At 67.2% G+C, this 11,430-nt stretch overlaps 1 protein-coding gene across 1 annotated transcript; it reads right to left on the reverse strand.

Annotated features, from left to right (window-relative positions):
* Positions 1 to 1,505: 1,505 nt before the first annotated feature.
* On the reverse strand, positions 1,506 to 6,649 carry CSF1 (colony stimulating factor 1; the record flags this gene model as incomplete). Its single annotated transcript, XM_079546335.1, is given in 11 exon segments — positions 1,506 to 1,557; positions 1,679 to 1,734; positions 1,947 to 2,389; positions 2,392 to 2,514; positions 2,517 to 2,735; positions 3,494 to 3,527; positions 3,529 to 3,672; positions 3,815 to 3,994; positions 4,246 to 4,308; positions 5,603 to 5,728; positions 6,629 to 6,649. Coding segments are annotated over 11 exon segments (1,461 nt in total).
* Positions 6,650 to 11,430: the final 4,781 nt, after the last annotated feature.

Below are 11,430 nucleotides of genomic sequence, written 5' to 3' on the forward strand. Positions count from 1 at the left end.
GTCCGTCTTTATTAATAATATTAAATATACAAGCTGTTTTCTATTATTTTCCTTAAATAGACTTCTTTAAATGACTTTGTATAAAATATCTCACCATTTCACTGTACAAAAAAACCCAAAACAGAGGCAGAAAGAACTCCAGCAGCCGCCCCCCCCTCCCCCCCCCCAGCACACACACACACGTGTGGAGCCAGCAGCAGCTCCAACCCAGCTCCGCACCCCACTTCCACCCCTCCCTCACCCCCAGGAAATGCCTCCTTTTGGCAGTCCATAAATACGCATAGAAAACAAAATTAATACTAATGCTTTAAAAAAAAAAAAAAAGTGGGGTCTGTCCCTTTTTTTTTTTTCTTTCTTTTTTTTTTTTTAATATATATATCATATAAAAATAACGCTTCCCAGCCCAGGAGCGGCGGCGCTGGGGAGGGATGCTGTGTGGGGTGGGATGCGGTTTTGGGTACCGCTGAGCCCCAAAGCCTTTCCCTGCACCCTCAGCATCACCACCACGCTGTGCTCCAGCATCAAAATCCAGTCTGGGCGAGGCCAGCTCGCAGCAATAACCCTGCAGGGAAGGGGGGAGGGAACCCCCCCCCCCCCATCCCCCAAAGTGCATTTGTTGGATAAAAGCTTTTTATCCACCGCATTCATAGAGAAGCTTTCCTGCGCTGGGCAGCTCCCAAGGCCAGCTTGGGATCGGGACGGCACGGCGGGTCTTAAATATTCACAGTGTGAGGGGTTTCCCCTTTGCAGGCCTGGCGTTGCGTCCTCAGCACCGGTGGGATGCAGGAAGGGTCCCCCCCCCCCTGCCCTGCTCCCCCCCCCTATGGGTTGCCGTGCCAGGCGTGGGTGAGGAGCAACGGGAAACACGGACGGATGGAGGCGGGGTGGGGGGGGGGGGGGGGGGGCGGATTTTCCACTCGCAGCTTCGGACGCATCCAGCGCCGTCCCCACGGAGCCCCTCGGTGCCATCCAGCCCATCGCCAAGGTCCTGCCGGGCTGCGCTGCCCCGTCCTTCCGTCCTCATCCGTGGGTTGTGCGGGTTCCGGCTGCAGGCCAGGGGTTGGGGCTCGTCGCGTCTGGGGGGGGGGGCCGCACAACGGCCGTCCGTCGCCCAGCGAGGAGCGCCCCCGTCCGTTCACCCCCCCGCCCCCCCGAGCAGCGTCACATCCCGCCAGGGGGCCCTGAGGAGAGAGGGAGAAAAAGTCAGCGGGAGATGAGGTTACGGTGGGGAGAGGTGCGTTCAAAATTGGAAAATAACGTAAAATAAAACGGGGAGGGGGGGGGGGGGGAACAGAAAGCCCGTATTTAATAGAATGCCTCAATACGCATCTAAAAACTCGCGGTTATGAATTAACGGGCTGCTAAACCGCACGCTGGCCGCGTTGTTGAGGCGCAGCCCGGCCGCGTTCTCCACCCAGCCCAGCTGGCAGCCCCTCCCCGCCCCAAGATTGGGGTCAGCGCCCCTGGGATGCGGCCGCCCGCCGGCCCTGCCCCCTCCCCTCACCTCACAGCTCCTGCGTCTCCAGCTCCGCGCACCCCTCCGCTCCCTGCAGCGCCCTGCGAGGCAAAACCCAGCGGGGGGTTACAGAGCGGGCTGTGGGGCCGGGGTCCCCGGGTCGGGGTGGGCAGGGGTGGGGGGTCCCCAGATTCCCCAGCCGAGCGGTAGGACGGCACCCACCTGGTCTCCGGCTCCTCGGGGTCGCAGCCCCTCTGTTCTAGCGGCCGCTGCAGGACCTGCGAGGAGGGAGGGGTGAGGATGGGGAGGGGGCTCCCACCTGGAGAAGGAGGCGGGGGATCCCCCAAATAACGCCTCCAGCGCCGCTCGGCATCGCCCCCTTCCCTGCGACGGGGCGGCGCTCAGGGGTCCCCACCTTAAACTTGGGGCGCAGCACCGTGAGATGAGAGGGGAAACCGAGGCAGGGACGGGCGGCCGGGGAAGGGCTCACCTTGGATTTATACTTGTAGAAAAGCAGCCCGCCCATGGCCAGCAAGACGGCCACGACGCTGGCCACCGTGACGTACACCAGGAGCTCCCGGTGGCTCTCGCCGGCGGCTGGCGGCTCCTTCCTGCGCTGCTCTGCGCTCAGAACAAAGCTCGAATCAAAGCTGGGTCCGGCCCCGCCGTCCTCGGGCTCCCGCAGCCGGCTCAGCCCCCAGCCTCGCGCCCCCGTCCCGTCCCCGGGGCCGCCCTCCGCCCGTCCCCGCAACAGCGGAGCCATCCTGGAGAAGCGGAGCTGCGTGACCCGCTCGGGGCTCTCGGTGGGACGGCGACCGACGGCGCGGCGCTGCGCGGAGCCGCTGCTGGGGACCGCCGCCGGCATCGCCGTGCTGATCCCTCGGGGCGAAGGGAGCTGATGCGGGAGGACGGGGGTCCCGGCGCCCTCCTCCAGCATCCGTGGAACGGGATGGATTTGTCCTCGGCCTTCGGGCCGGCGCTCGCGGCCGGATCCAGGAGGGCTCCAAGCGTCTGCTGCACGGTGGGGGACGGCGCCGACGCGTCGCCGAGCCCGGTTCTGGCAGTTCCTCGGCCCCCGAGCTGCCCTCCATGCTACTGGGGGGCTCGGAAGAGGCACTGCTGCCTAACTCGGCCAGGATGCCGCCCAGCTGGCGGTAAGGGACCCTGGTGCTAGAGGGTGCCACGTCCCTGCCGGCACGGGTGGCAGCGGAGAGGGAGGGCTGGGTGGCAGAAGGGAGGGCAGGGGACAGGCAATTGCAGTCAGGATCTGTCCCCACACCTGAAAGAAGCAGAGAGAAGAGACGGCCGTGGGGTCACCAGCAGGCAGCAGGTCCGAGACGGGGATCCCCCCGCGTCCCCATGAGAGCGAAAGCCCCGAAAAGGAGAGCAGAGGGAAGCAGGGAGCAGGCAGGGCCGGACGTGGCAGCAAGACAGAGGCGACAGGACAAGTGGAAGCCCGTCACCGGGTCCCCTGAGCTGGCAGTGAGGGTTATCCACGATGCAGCATCGCTGGCAGGAGCCGGCCACGTGTGACATCCCCACGGCGCGGTGGTGACAAGGCACAGCCCGGCGCAGACAACACTGAGACATCTCCTCCACGGGCATGCAGACACAACAGCGTGGCACTCAGACAAGCACGGATGGCAACACAAGTCCTGACACCCCAGAGGGCAGAACTCGGCCTCACCCAGCCCGGGGGCATTTGCTCCACAGGACTGGCACTAAGGGGAAACTGAGGCACGGGCGGCAACGTGGCTTGGCCGAGCCTGACACCTCCAGCCACGCGGATGGAGCTTCTTCTTCCCCCAGCGCCCCCACGGCCTCATTCCCAGCCCCGTTCCCACCCCATCGGGGGCTGCATCCCCCTCTCTGACCCCCCCTCCACCCCCAGCAGGCGCTCAGCCCCAAACACGGACACACAGCTCCCGACACGGCGACACGCTGCGCCCGCACACGTGTGCAGGGCCGCGCACACGCGGCTCCAAGCTGCTCCATGCAGGTGAGCCTGAGCTGGCGGGGCAGCAGGCAGAGCCGTACCTGGGGAGGAGCTGCGCTGCTGGGGCCCCGCACAACGCGCTGCGGTACACCTGGCTGCAGTCCTTCTCAAAGGTCTCCTTGTTGTGCAGCAGTTGTTTGATGTCCTGGAAGAACTGCCTCACCAGCACCAGCATCTCGTAGGGGGACGTGGTGAAATCCTCGAAGCACGTTTCGGAGAGCTGCGGGATTGGGCTCGGCTCAGCATCCCGGATCCCAACCCGGTGACCCCAGCGGGTGCCACGCTGCACCCAGCACCAGCTGTGACCCCACAGCACGGAGCCCCACGTGCCCACCCCGTTCTGCAGGTGGGGAACGCCGTACCGCGTGCTCCTCGTCGTCCTCCTCCCTGATGCAGGGGTCCACGTTCTCATCGATGCTTTCGTACATCCTGCGCACCGTCTTCATCTTGTTGGCGTTTGTTGAGTTCTCCTTGAACGTCGTCCTGTTCAGGATCGTGCCCAGCAAAGGGAAGGCAGCTTTCACGTAGCAGACAGAGTCATTCTGGGAGGAGATGGAGCCCCACAGTGAGAGACTGGATGCAGCGTGGGCAGAGGAAACGCCGCTGTCCCACCCTGCCCAGGGAAATGGAGGCACGGGGACAGCAAATGCATCCCACAGGGACACCCCACAGGGACACCCCACAGGACACCCCACAGGGACACCCCACAGGGACACCCCCAAGGGACACCCCACGGCGTCCCAGGAGCCATCCCACCCCCACCCCACCCCCCTGCCAGCTGGGGGCCGCTCACCAGCCGCATCTTGCTGATGAATCTGAAGGACACCGTGCCGGGTTGCTGCATCTGTGTGTCTGCCTGCAGGGACAGAGCAGGGTGTCATCGCGTGGGCGCTGCCCGGCCCTGTGCCCACATGTGTGCAAACCACCCCTAACCCACGGCACAGGGGCTCCTGCTTCATCCCACGCCATCCTCCTCCTCTTCCTAAAGCCGCAGCCCCGGTTCTGCTTGGCACTGCCACCCGGGATCCATCGGTGCCCGCTGCCACCTCTCTTTCCCAGTACAAAAGGAGGAAAATCCCCCAAACAACCCCGCCAAAGCCAAGCCCTCCTCCAGGGCGTTCAGCCGCCTCCGGGCCTGCATCCAGGCTGGGAGGGCGCGGGCTGCCAGAAGAGCCGTGCAGCACTGGAAACAATTGCTCCATTATCCCGCGGGGCTGCAGCGAGGGCCGGCTGCTCTGCAAACGCCGGATGAGGAGAGGGCTGCAACCTCCAGCTGGGAAACCGTGGCTTTCATTCAAACCTGCACCAGCCCCCTCCTCTCTCCCGCCCCCCCCCCCCCACCCCCTCCCAGGCCATGCGCCTGCTTGGGATCCGGGTGGGCTGCAAAGCAAACCTTCCCTGTGCAGGGGGCTGCAGGCACAGCCCATCTTGCACATCTGCCAGCCCCAGCAGCGCCGCTCGGTGCTGCGAGAGGAAGAGGCGACGCGAGGCCGGACGCAGCGGTTACACACAGCGGTTATGAGCTGAGCTCAGCCTCGGATCCCTCGAGCCGTGAGCCCAGCGGTGCTGCGAAGGCCAAATTTTAATCTGCTCCCAACGCATCCACGCTGCCGCACAAATCCCCGCGTGGCCCGATTCCCTGCCCACAGCATCCACAGCCGTAATGCCCGCTCGGAGGTGAGCCAAGGGCCAGCGTGGGCAGCGCCTCCGGCAGCCCTATGGGGCAGGGATGGGGCCGGGATTCAGCTCCAGGGGCTGAGCACCCCGTGCCCCATGGGACGCGTGCGCCCGTCTCCCCAGCCCGTCTGGCTCCGTGGCCCCCCTCGCTGCCTGCCACCCACCCACAGCCCCGTTGCCAGCCCAGCTTCCAGGCAAGCAGCTGGACTCAGGAATGCAGCCGGATTCCTCAGCTTAACCCCTGCGCAGCCGCCCGCGGCCCCAAAAACACCACCACCCCCCAGTCCCCTCTGCTGCATCCCCAGCGCTCCCCGCTCTCCGCACCCAGCTCCCGGCCACGGCTGCTCCTCTGGCAGCAGCCACACTGCAGGCACGGTGCCATTCGAGCGCCCCTGGGCGCCCGGCTCCTGGGTGCCACCGTGGAGTCACCGAGCAGGAGAGGAACTCGTGGGGCCACCGTGGGAGGCGCTCACCAGATCCTGCAGGTAGTCCAGGTGCCGCTCGGTGATGATCTGCTGGCAGTAGCTGTTCTGCTCCGTCTCATGGATGCTGCAGATGAGGAGGAGGGACGAGAGCAGGGTGCAGCGGAACAGGGACACCTGAGCGGGACAGAGCGACGCTTGGTGTGGGGCCGGACCCCCCCGAGACCCCATTCCTCATTAATCCCAGCTTTGCAATGTTGACCCCGCTGCTGTCCTCCCATCCCACGCCATCGAGCCGCTTCCAACAGGGAATTTCCCATTCCACAACACACGTGGGAGCCGCGTGGCTCTGGGCCGTCCCACGGGTGACAGGCGCCGTGCCACCCACCTAACAAAACCCTCTGCCACCCCGCAGACCCCCCCCCCCAAGCCCCGCACCCTCAGGGCTTTTTCCACGCGGCCTCTTTGGCATCACCCCAAAGTCCCCTCCCAGCCCCCCCACAAGCAGCAGGGCGGCCCGAGCCCCTCCGTGTGCACAGGGGCTCCTCCGGGGAGGGGACCCAGCAGACCCCCCGCGTCCCACATCCCGGCACCGATAGGGTGTGCGGGGTTGGATGGGTGGGGGCAGTTTCCCTGGGAGCCGGCCCAGAAATGCTCCCGGCTTGTGAAACTGCAGATGTCGCCGTGGGGAAGGGGGGGGGAGTGGGGGGGAAGAGCACGGCCATGGGATGGGAATGGGGCACGGGGACGGAGCCTCGCTCCGCCGGGTCGGGGACCGGGATGAAGATGGGGAGCGGGACGGAGCCCCAGAGCGTCGGGACGGAGGCGGGGACCGGGCCGGGACCGCACCCCGCGGAGAACCGCTCCGATCGGCACCGGGATGGCAAAGCGAAAGCAATCGGGAGATGGCGGCGGGACGGGGCCGGATGGGGGTCGGTCCGCACCGCCACGTCCCCGTGCGCGCATCCGGCGGGGGTCGGGGGAGCACCGGAGGGGGCACACAGGTGGCAGCGGAGCCGGCAGGGGGGGGGGGAAGGGGGGGACACCCCGAACGACCGCAGGAGGCGGCGGGCGTACCTGGGATCCGAGGCGGGGCATGGGGCTGCCGTGGGGCCGGGGCTGCGGCGGGTCGGGCGGTGCGGGAGAAGGCGGCTGAGTGCGGGAGCGGGGCCGGGCTGAGTCCGCCGTCGCCGCCGCGCTGCCCTTTATAGGGCCGCTGACAGCATGTGGTTTATGAGAACAGGGCTGGCGGGCGGCCAGATCCGGCGGCGCTGCCCCGCTCGGCTCCGCTCGGCTCCGCTCGGCCCCGACCGGTGGGCACGGGGAGACCCCCCCCCCCATCCCCTCACCCCCCCCACGACCACCCTCTCACCCCCCTCCCCAATCTCCCCCCCCCCCCCCCCGCCCTCCGCGCCCCCTCACGGGCGCGCAATGCGCGCGCGCCGGCACGCACCGCCCCCTCCCCTTCAGCCGGGAGATGCACGCACCGTCGTGCACAGCGCTCGGGCACGCGCATGTGTGTGTGCGCGCATCCCCCCCCATCACACACACACACAGCGGGATTCGCACACGTGTCTGTGCACGCGCAGCCCTCGGAACAACGCACACGTGGACGCACGCAGCTCCTTGCACGCCGCTTGCACACGCGTGCACAACCCTGGGGCACGCACACACACACAGCCGTGCAGTTGCACACCTGCATGCACACTCACACCCCTTGGAACACGCACATATGCACACGCACAGCGGCACACGTGCACAGCCCTGGAGCTTGCACACGTGTGTGCGCGCACACGCAGCCTTGGAACACGCACACGCAGCTGCTGGCACGTCCCTGGGGATGCATGCCTGTGCACACACACGTGCCAGCACACGCAGCTCTGTGACATGCACACACAGCCCTGCAGCTTGCCTCGTGTGCACGCACATCCCTTGGAACACACGTCTGCACACACGCAGACGCCCCTGCGCGGCCACACGCACAGCGAGGCGCACGCAGCCCAACATCTGCGTGTGCAGAAGCGCCCAGCACGCACACCTGCACACACCTGCGGGCTGAAACACACGCGTGTGAGCCTCTAAAAGCATCCCCTGCTGCACAGGCTCCCACGTGCCCTGTGCACCATCGCACAAGCACAGCTCTGCTGGCTGCACACCCACCGCCGCGCGCCTCGGCGCCGTGCTGCAATGAAGTTTTCCTGCAGGAAATCCTGCATGGTTTTGCAAACTGCCCCCCCCCCCCCCCCTCCCCGGGTGCAGTGCAAGTTTGCTCCATCAGCAGCCTTCGTTTTGCAGCAGGGCCACCCCTCCTCAGCCCCCTCCTACCCACCCCCCATTGCATTGGGGGCTGCGGGGTGTGGGGTGCAGGGAGGACCTTTGGGCTGCATTCATCCCCATGGGCGTGCAGGGACAGCTGTGTGTGCCGTGGTGGTTTTGCATACCCAGAAGTGGTTGCACGGGGATGTCCTGGAGGAGCTCTGTGTGGGGATGGAGCTGGGGGTCTCCCAGCTCTGGGGACACAAAAGCCATCGCTGGGCGCGCACCGAAGCCACTCTCTGCTTTTTGGGGGTTTTCCTGCTCGTTGCTGTTGTTGTTTTGCAAACGACTGGAAGCAATTAGTTGCCGTGAGGCCAAATGTTGGCTCACGGAGCGTTGGTCACACCAGGATGGGGAAGAGGAAAGCGGGAGATGCCGCAAATGCTGCTGTGTGCTGTGACAACATGACAACGGTGGCAACGGTGACAACGGGCCACGTGTTGGTGACAGCTGCCCTCATCCACACTTTGAGGGAGCAGCCGACGGCAATGATGGCTCTGCTCGGAGCTGAGCTGACCCGAAGAGAATGGAGGGATGGGGATCCAGAACAGAGTGCAGACTGGAGGTCAGGGCAGAGCTGGGGGCAGCCGGAGAGGGAGACGGAGGTGACAGCCCCACAATAGGGCCGCGTCTGCACCGCCGATGGGGCCACATCTGTGCTGCTGAGCGAGGTGATAACCATCAGCGCTGCGGCTGCGGGGAAGGCAGGGGGCGGATGTGGGGCGAGCACGGAGCTGCACCCCCCCCCACAGCTACGGGATGTGTCCCCCCCCCCCCTCGCCCCATTTCTGGGGATGCGGTGGGCACACGGTGACACCGATCTGGGGGTGACTCACGGGGACCCCGTGGCCGTGCTCTGTCAGATCTCCCATCGGAGTGACCGGAAAGATGTCACAGTGCGGTCATGGGACAGCGCTATTGCAAACAGGGGCGGTGGGACGGCCGGGTTAATAATAATCCGCTGCTGAGTGGGAGGGGAGGGACGCGGCCGCCCCTTTCGTTTTGGCTAAAGAAGAGCCTCCTCCCTTCCCCCCCATCCCCCCCCCATCCCGACCTGCCGAAATCCCTGAGTCACGGGCAGAAACAGAACGGCTGCGGGGCTGGGGCGATGAGCGATGCCACACAAATGGGGGGGTGGGGGCCGCGGGGTCCCTTCCCGAAACGCCCCCAGTTGCAAAGCGCGGTCCGAGCTCGGTGGGAGGACGCGGGGTGACCCAGGATCTCGGCCCCAGCGCTGGGGTCGCCCCATCGCCCCCTCCGCGAGCTCCGGGTGTGCTGGTGCTGGGGGAGGAGGGGGCAGAACGGGGGGGGGAAATTGCGGCCAAAGCGCTGCCACGGATTGGCCTTCAAGCGTCCTCGGTGGGCGCAGGAACACAGCCCAGCACCTGGGAGACTTTCTAGGGACAGCCGCCACCAAACCGGGGGGGGAATGGGGGGGTGTTGGGGGTCAAGCCTGCAGCTCATCCCAACCCCCCCCCCCCCCCGCTTCCCCGGCTGGGCTCAGCCCACGGCTCCGCTGAAATCACCGCCGCCCACTCGCCGCGTTACGGAGAAAGTTATTTCCAGCGGAGAGAGCGCTGCGAGATCCTCCCCGACCCCCCGCACCCACCCCGCGCGCTCCCGGCCCCGCACGCTGCCCCGCAGCCCTCGCCTCGCAATGCTGGCACCGGGCGGGGGGGAGAGGCAGAGAGAGAGAGAGAGAACCCCGCTGGAAATCCCCGTGGGAATGTCCCGTGTCACCCCCTGCCTCCACCGGCACTGCGTGCTGTCCCGCATTCCCTTCCCGCAGCGCTGCTCCGTGTCCTCCCTTCCTCTCCCTCCTTCGCCCCCCCTCCTCCCCACCCGGCGCTGCGGGGTCGCGGTGCCCGCAGGATGAGCAGCGCGGGGTCACGCTGTGTCTGTTGTCATAACTCGGGGTCCGGCGGCGGCTCCCAGGGGTCAATTCCCCCACCTCCCCCCCGCAGCACACTGGGGGGTCTCTGGATCAATCCCGGCCCCACAGCGCTATGGGGGAAGGGGGGGGGGGGGGGCACGGAGGGCGCGTTATGGCCCCACATGTGTCCCCAGAGTGTCCCCAAGGCTGAGTCACACCGCGCTCCGGCCGCGCTCCTCCTCCACCAGAACTCTCCAGGCCGAGGAATGCGGCCAAGCCGGAGCCCGAAGCCTCTTTGGGGGGGCTGCCGCCACCTCCCCCTTTCCCCCCCATCCGGCTCCCATCGGGGAGCAGCGCGGGGGGGATGCAGGAGCTGCCGCTATCAGCTCCGAACGGCGTTTTTGGGGTGATGCAGACCCACACGGCAGCAGTGGGGGCGCAGCCAGGATCGAGGTGCTGGGGGGGGGGGGGGAGGCAGCGCCCTCCGCCCCCTAACGATGCCCATCAGCACCGCCCGCTGCGTGGCACACCGTGGCACAGCTCGGCCGGAGCCAGACGGGTGCTGCCTCTCGGGGGGGAGGGGGGGGGGTCCGGGGGCTGCGCCGGGAGCAGCTGAGTGCGGGGGGGACACGGGGATCTGTGCCAGCAGCGGGGGACGGGTGGGCAAAGGGCTTGGGAGCGCCGCGGGGATGGGCGGCATCGGCGCCATGGAGGGGGAGAACCGGCGGCACCCAACGCGGAGGGGGGAAGCTGGAGGGAGGGGGCTGGGGCTGCTCGGCTGCTCCTTGCGCTGCAATCATCGCCCCGGCGCTGCGCCCCGACGGCCGAATCCCGCATCCCGCATCCCGCGTGGCTCCGATCCCGCAGCGCCAGGCCGCCAATTCGTTGCCCACCCTACGGACAGCGTGGATGGAGGGGGAGGGAGAGGGTGGGGGGAGGCTGCGCCCCAGCAGCCCCCACCGCGCCGGAGGATGGAGATGCTGCGCACGGAGGGTCTGGAACAGAGGAGCCGCTTGTCCTCGCCTTTCTGCCGTTGTTTATCTGCGCTGCTGACATCAGCTGCAGGCCCCGAGCACGCGCAACCCGTCCCCGCTGCGGCTCTGACCCCCAGGTGTCCCCCCCCCAACCCCCCCACAGCTCTGCCCCATACGCAGAGTGGGGCTCGTGGGGCTGCCGGGCCTCTTCTCCTGCCCAGCATCCGTCCTTGGGTTCGCGGGGTGGGCAGCCCCCCCCTCTGACCCTGTGTGACACGGGGGTGGGGGGGAGGCTGTGCTGGGGGGGGGCAGAGCATCGTCACGGACCCACATACAGCCCCCGCTCCCCCACCGCCCCCACCCCACCCGACGGCACGAATTGGGGATGCTCGGGGTTGGGGGCGCCTGAACGGCACCGCGATCCGACGTTGGGATGGAAAGCAAAGAGATCCGGACCTGCGCCACGGGAGGGGGGCTGGGGGGGCGGGGGGGGGTGTAGCCCACAGCCCTCAGCCCTCAGCCCTCCTCCTGCGGCCAAACGCAGCTCAATGATCGCTTCGGAACCGCTCGGATCCGTCAACGCATTTCCACGGTCCAGGGACGTGGACAGGAGCGGCGTCCACGTCCAGGGACGTGGACAGGAGCGGCGTTGCACGCCGGTTCCCCCCCCCCCCCCTCACATCCGCTTTATTCCCTCATCCCCTCCGCTCTCCGGG

The sequence above is a fragment of the Tetrao urogallus genome (genome assembly GCF_951394365.1).
Source record: "Tetrao urogallus genome assembly, chromosome: 24".
NCBI lineage: Eukaryota > Metazoa > Chordata > Aves > Galliformes > Phasianidae > Tetrao > Tetrao urogallus.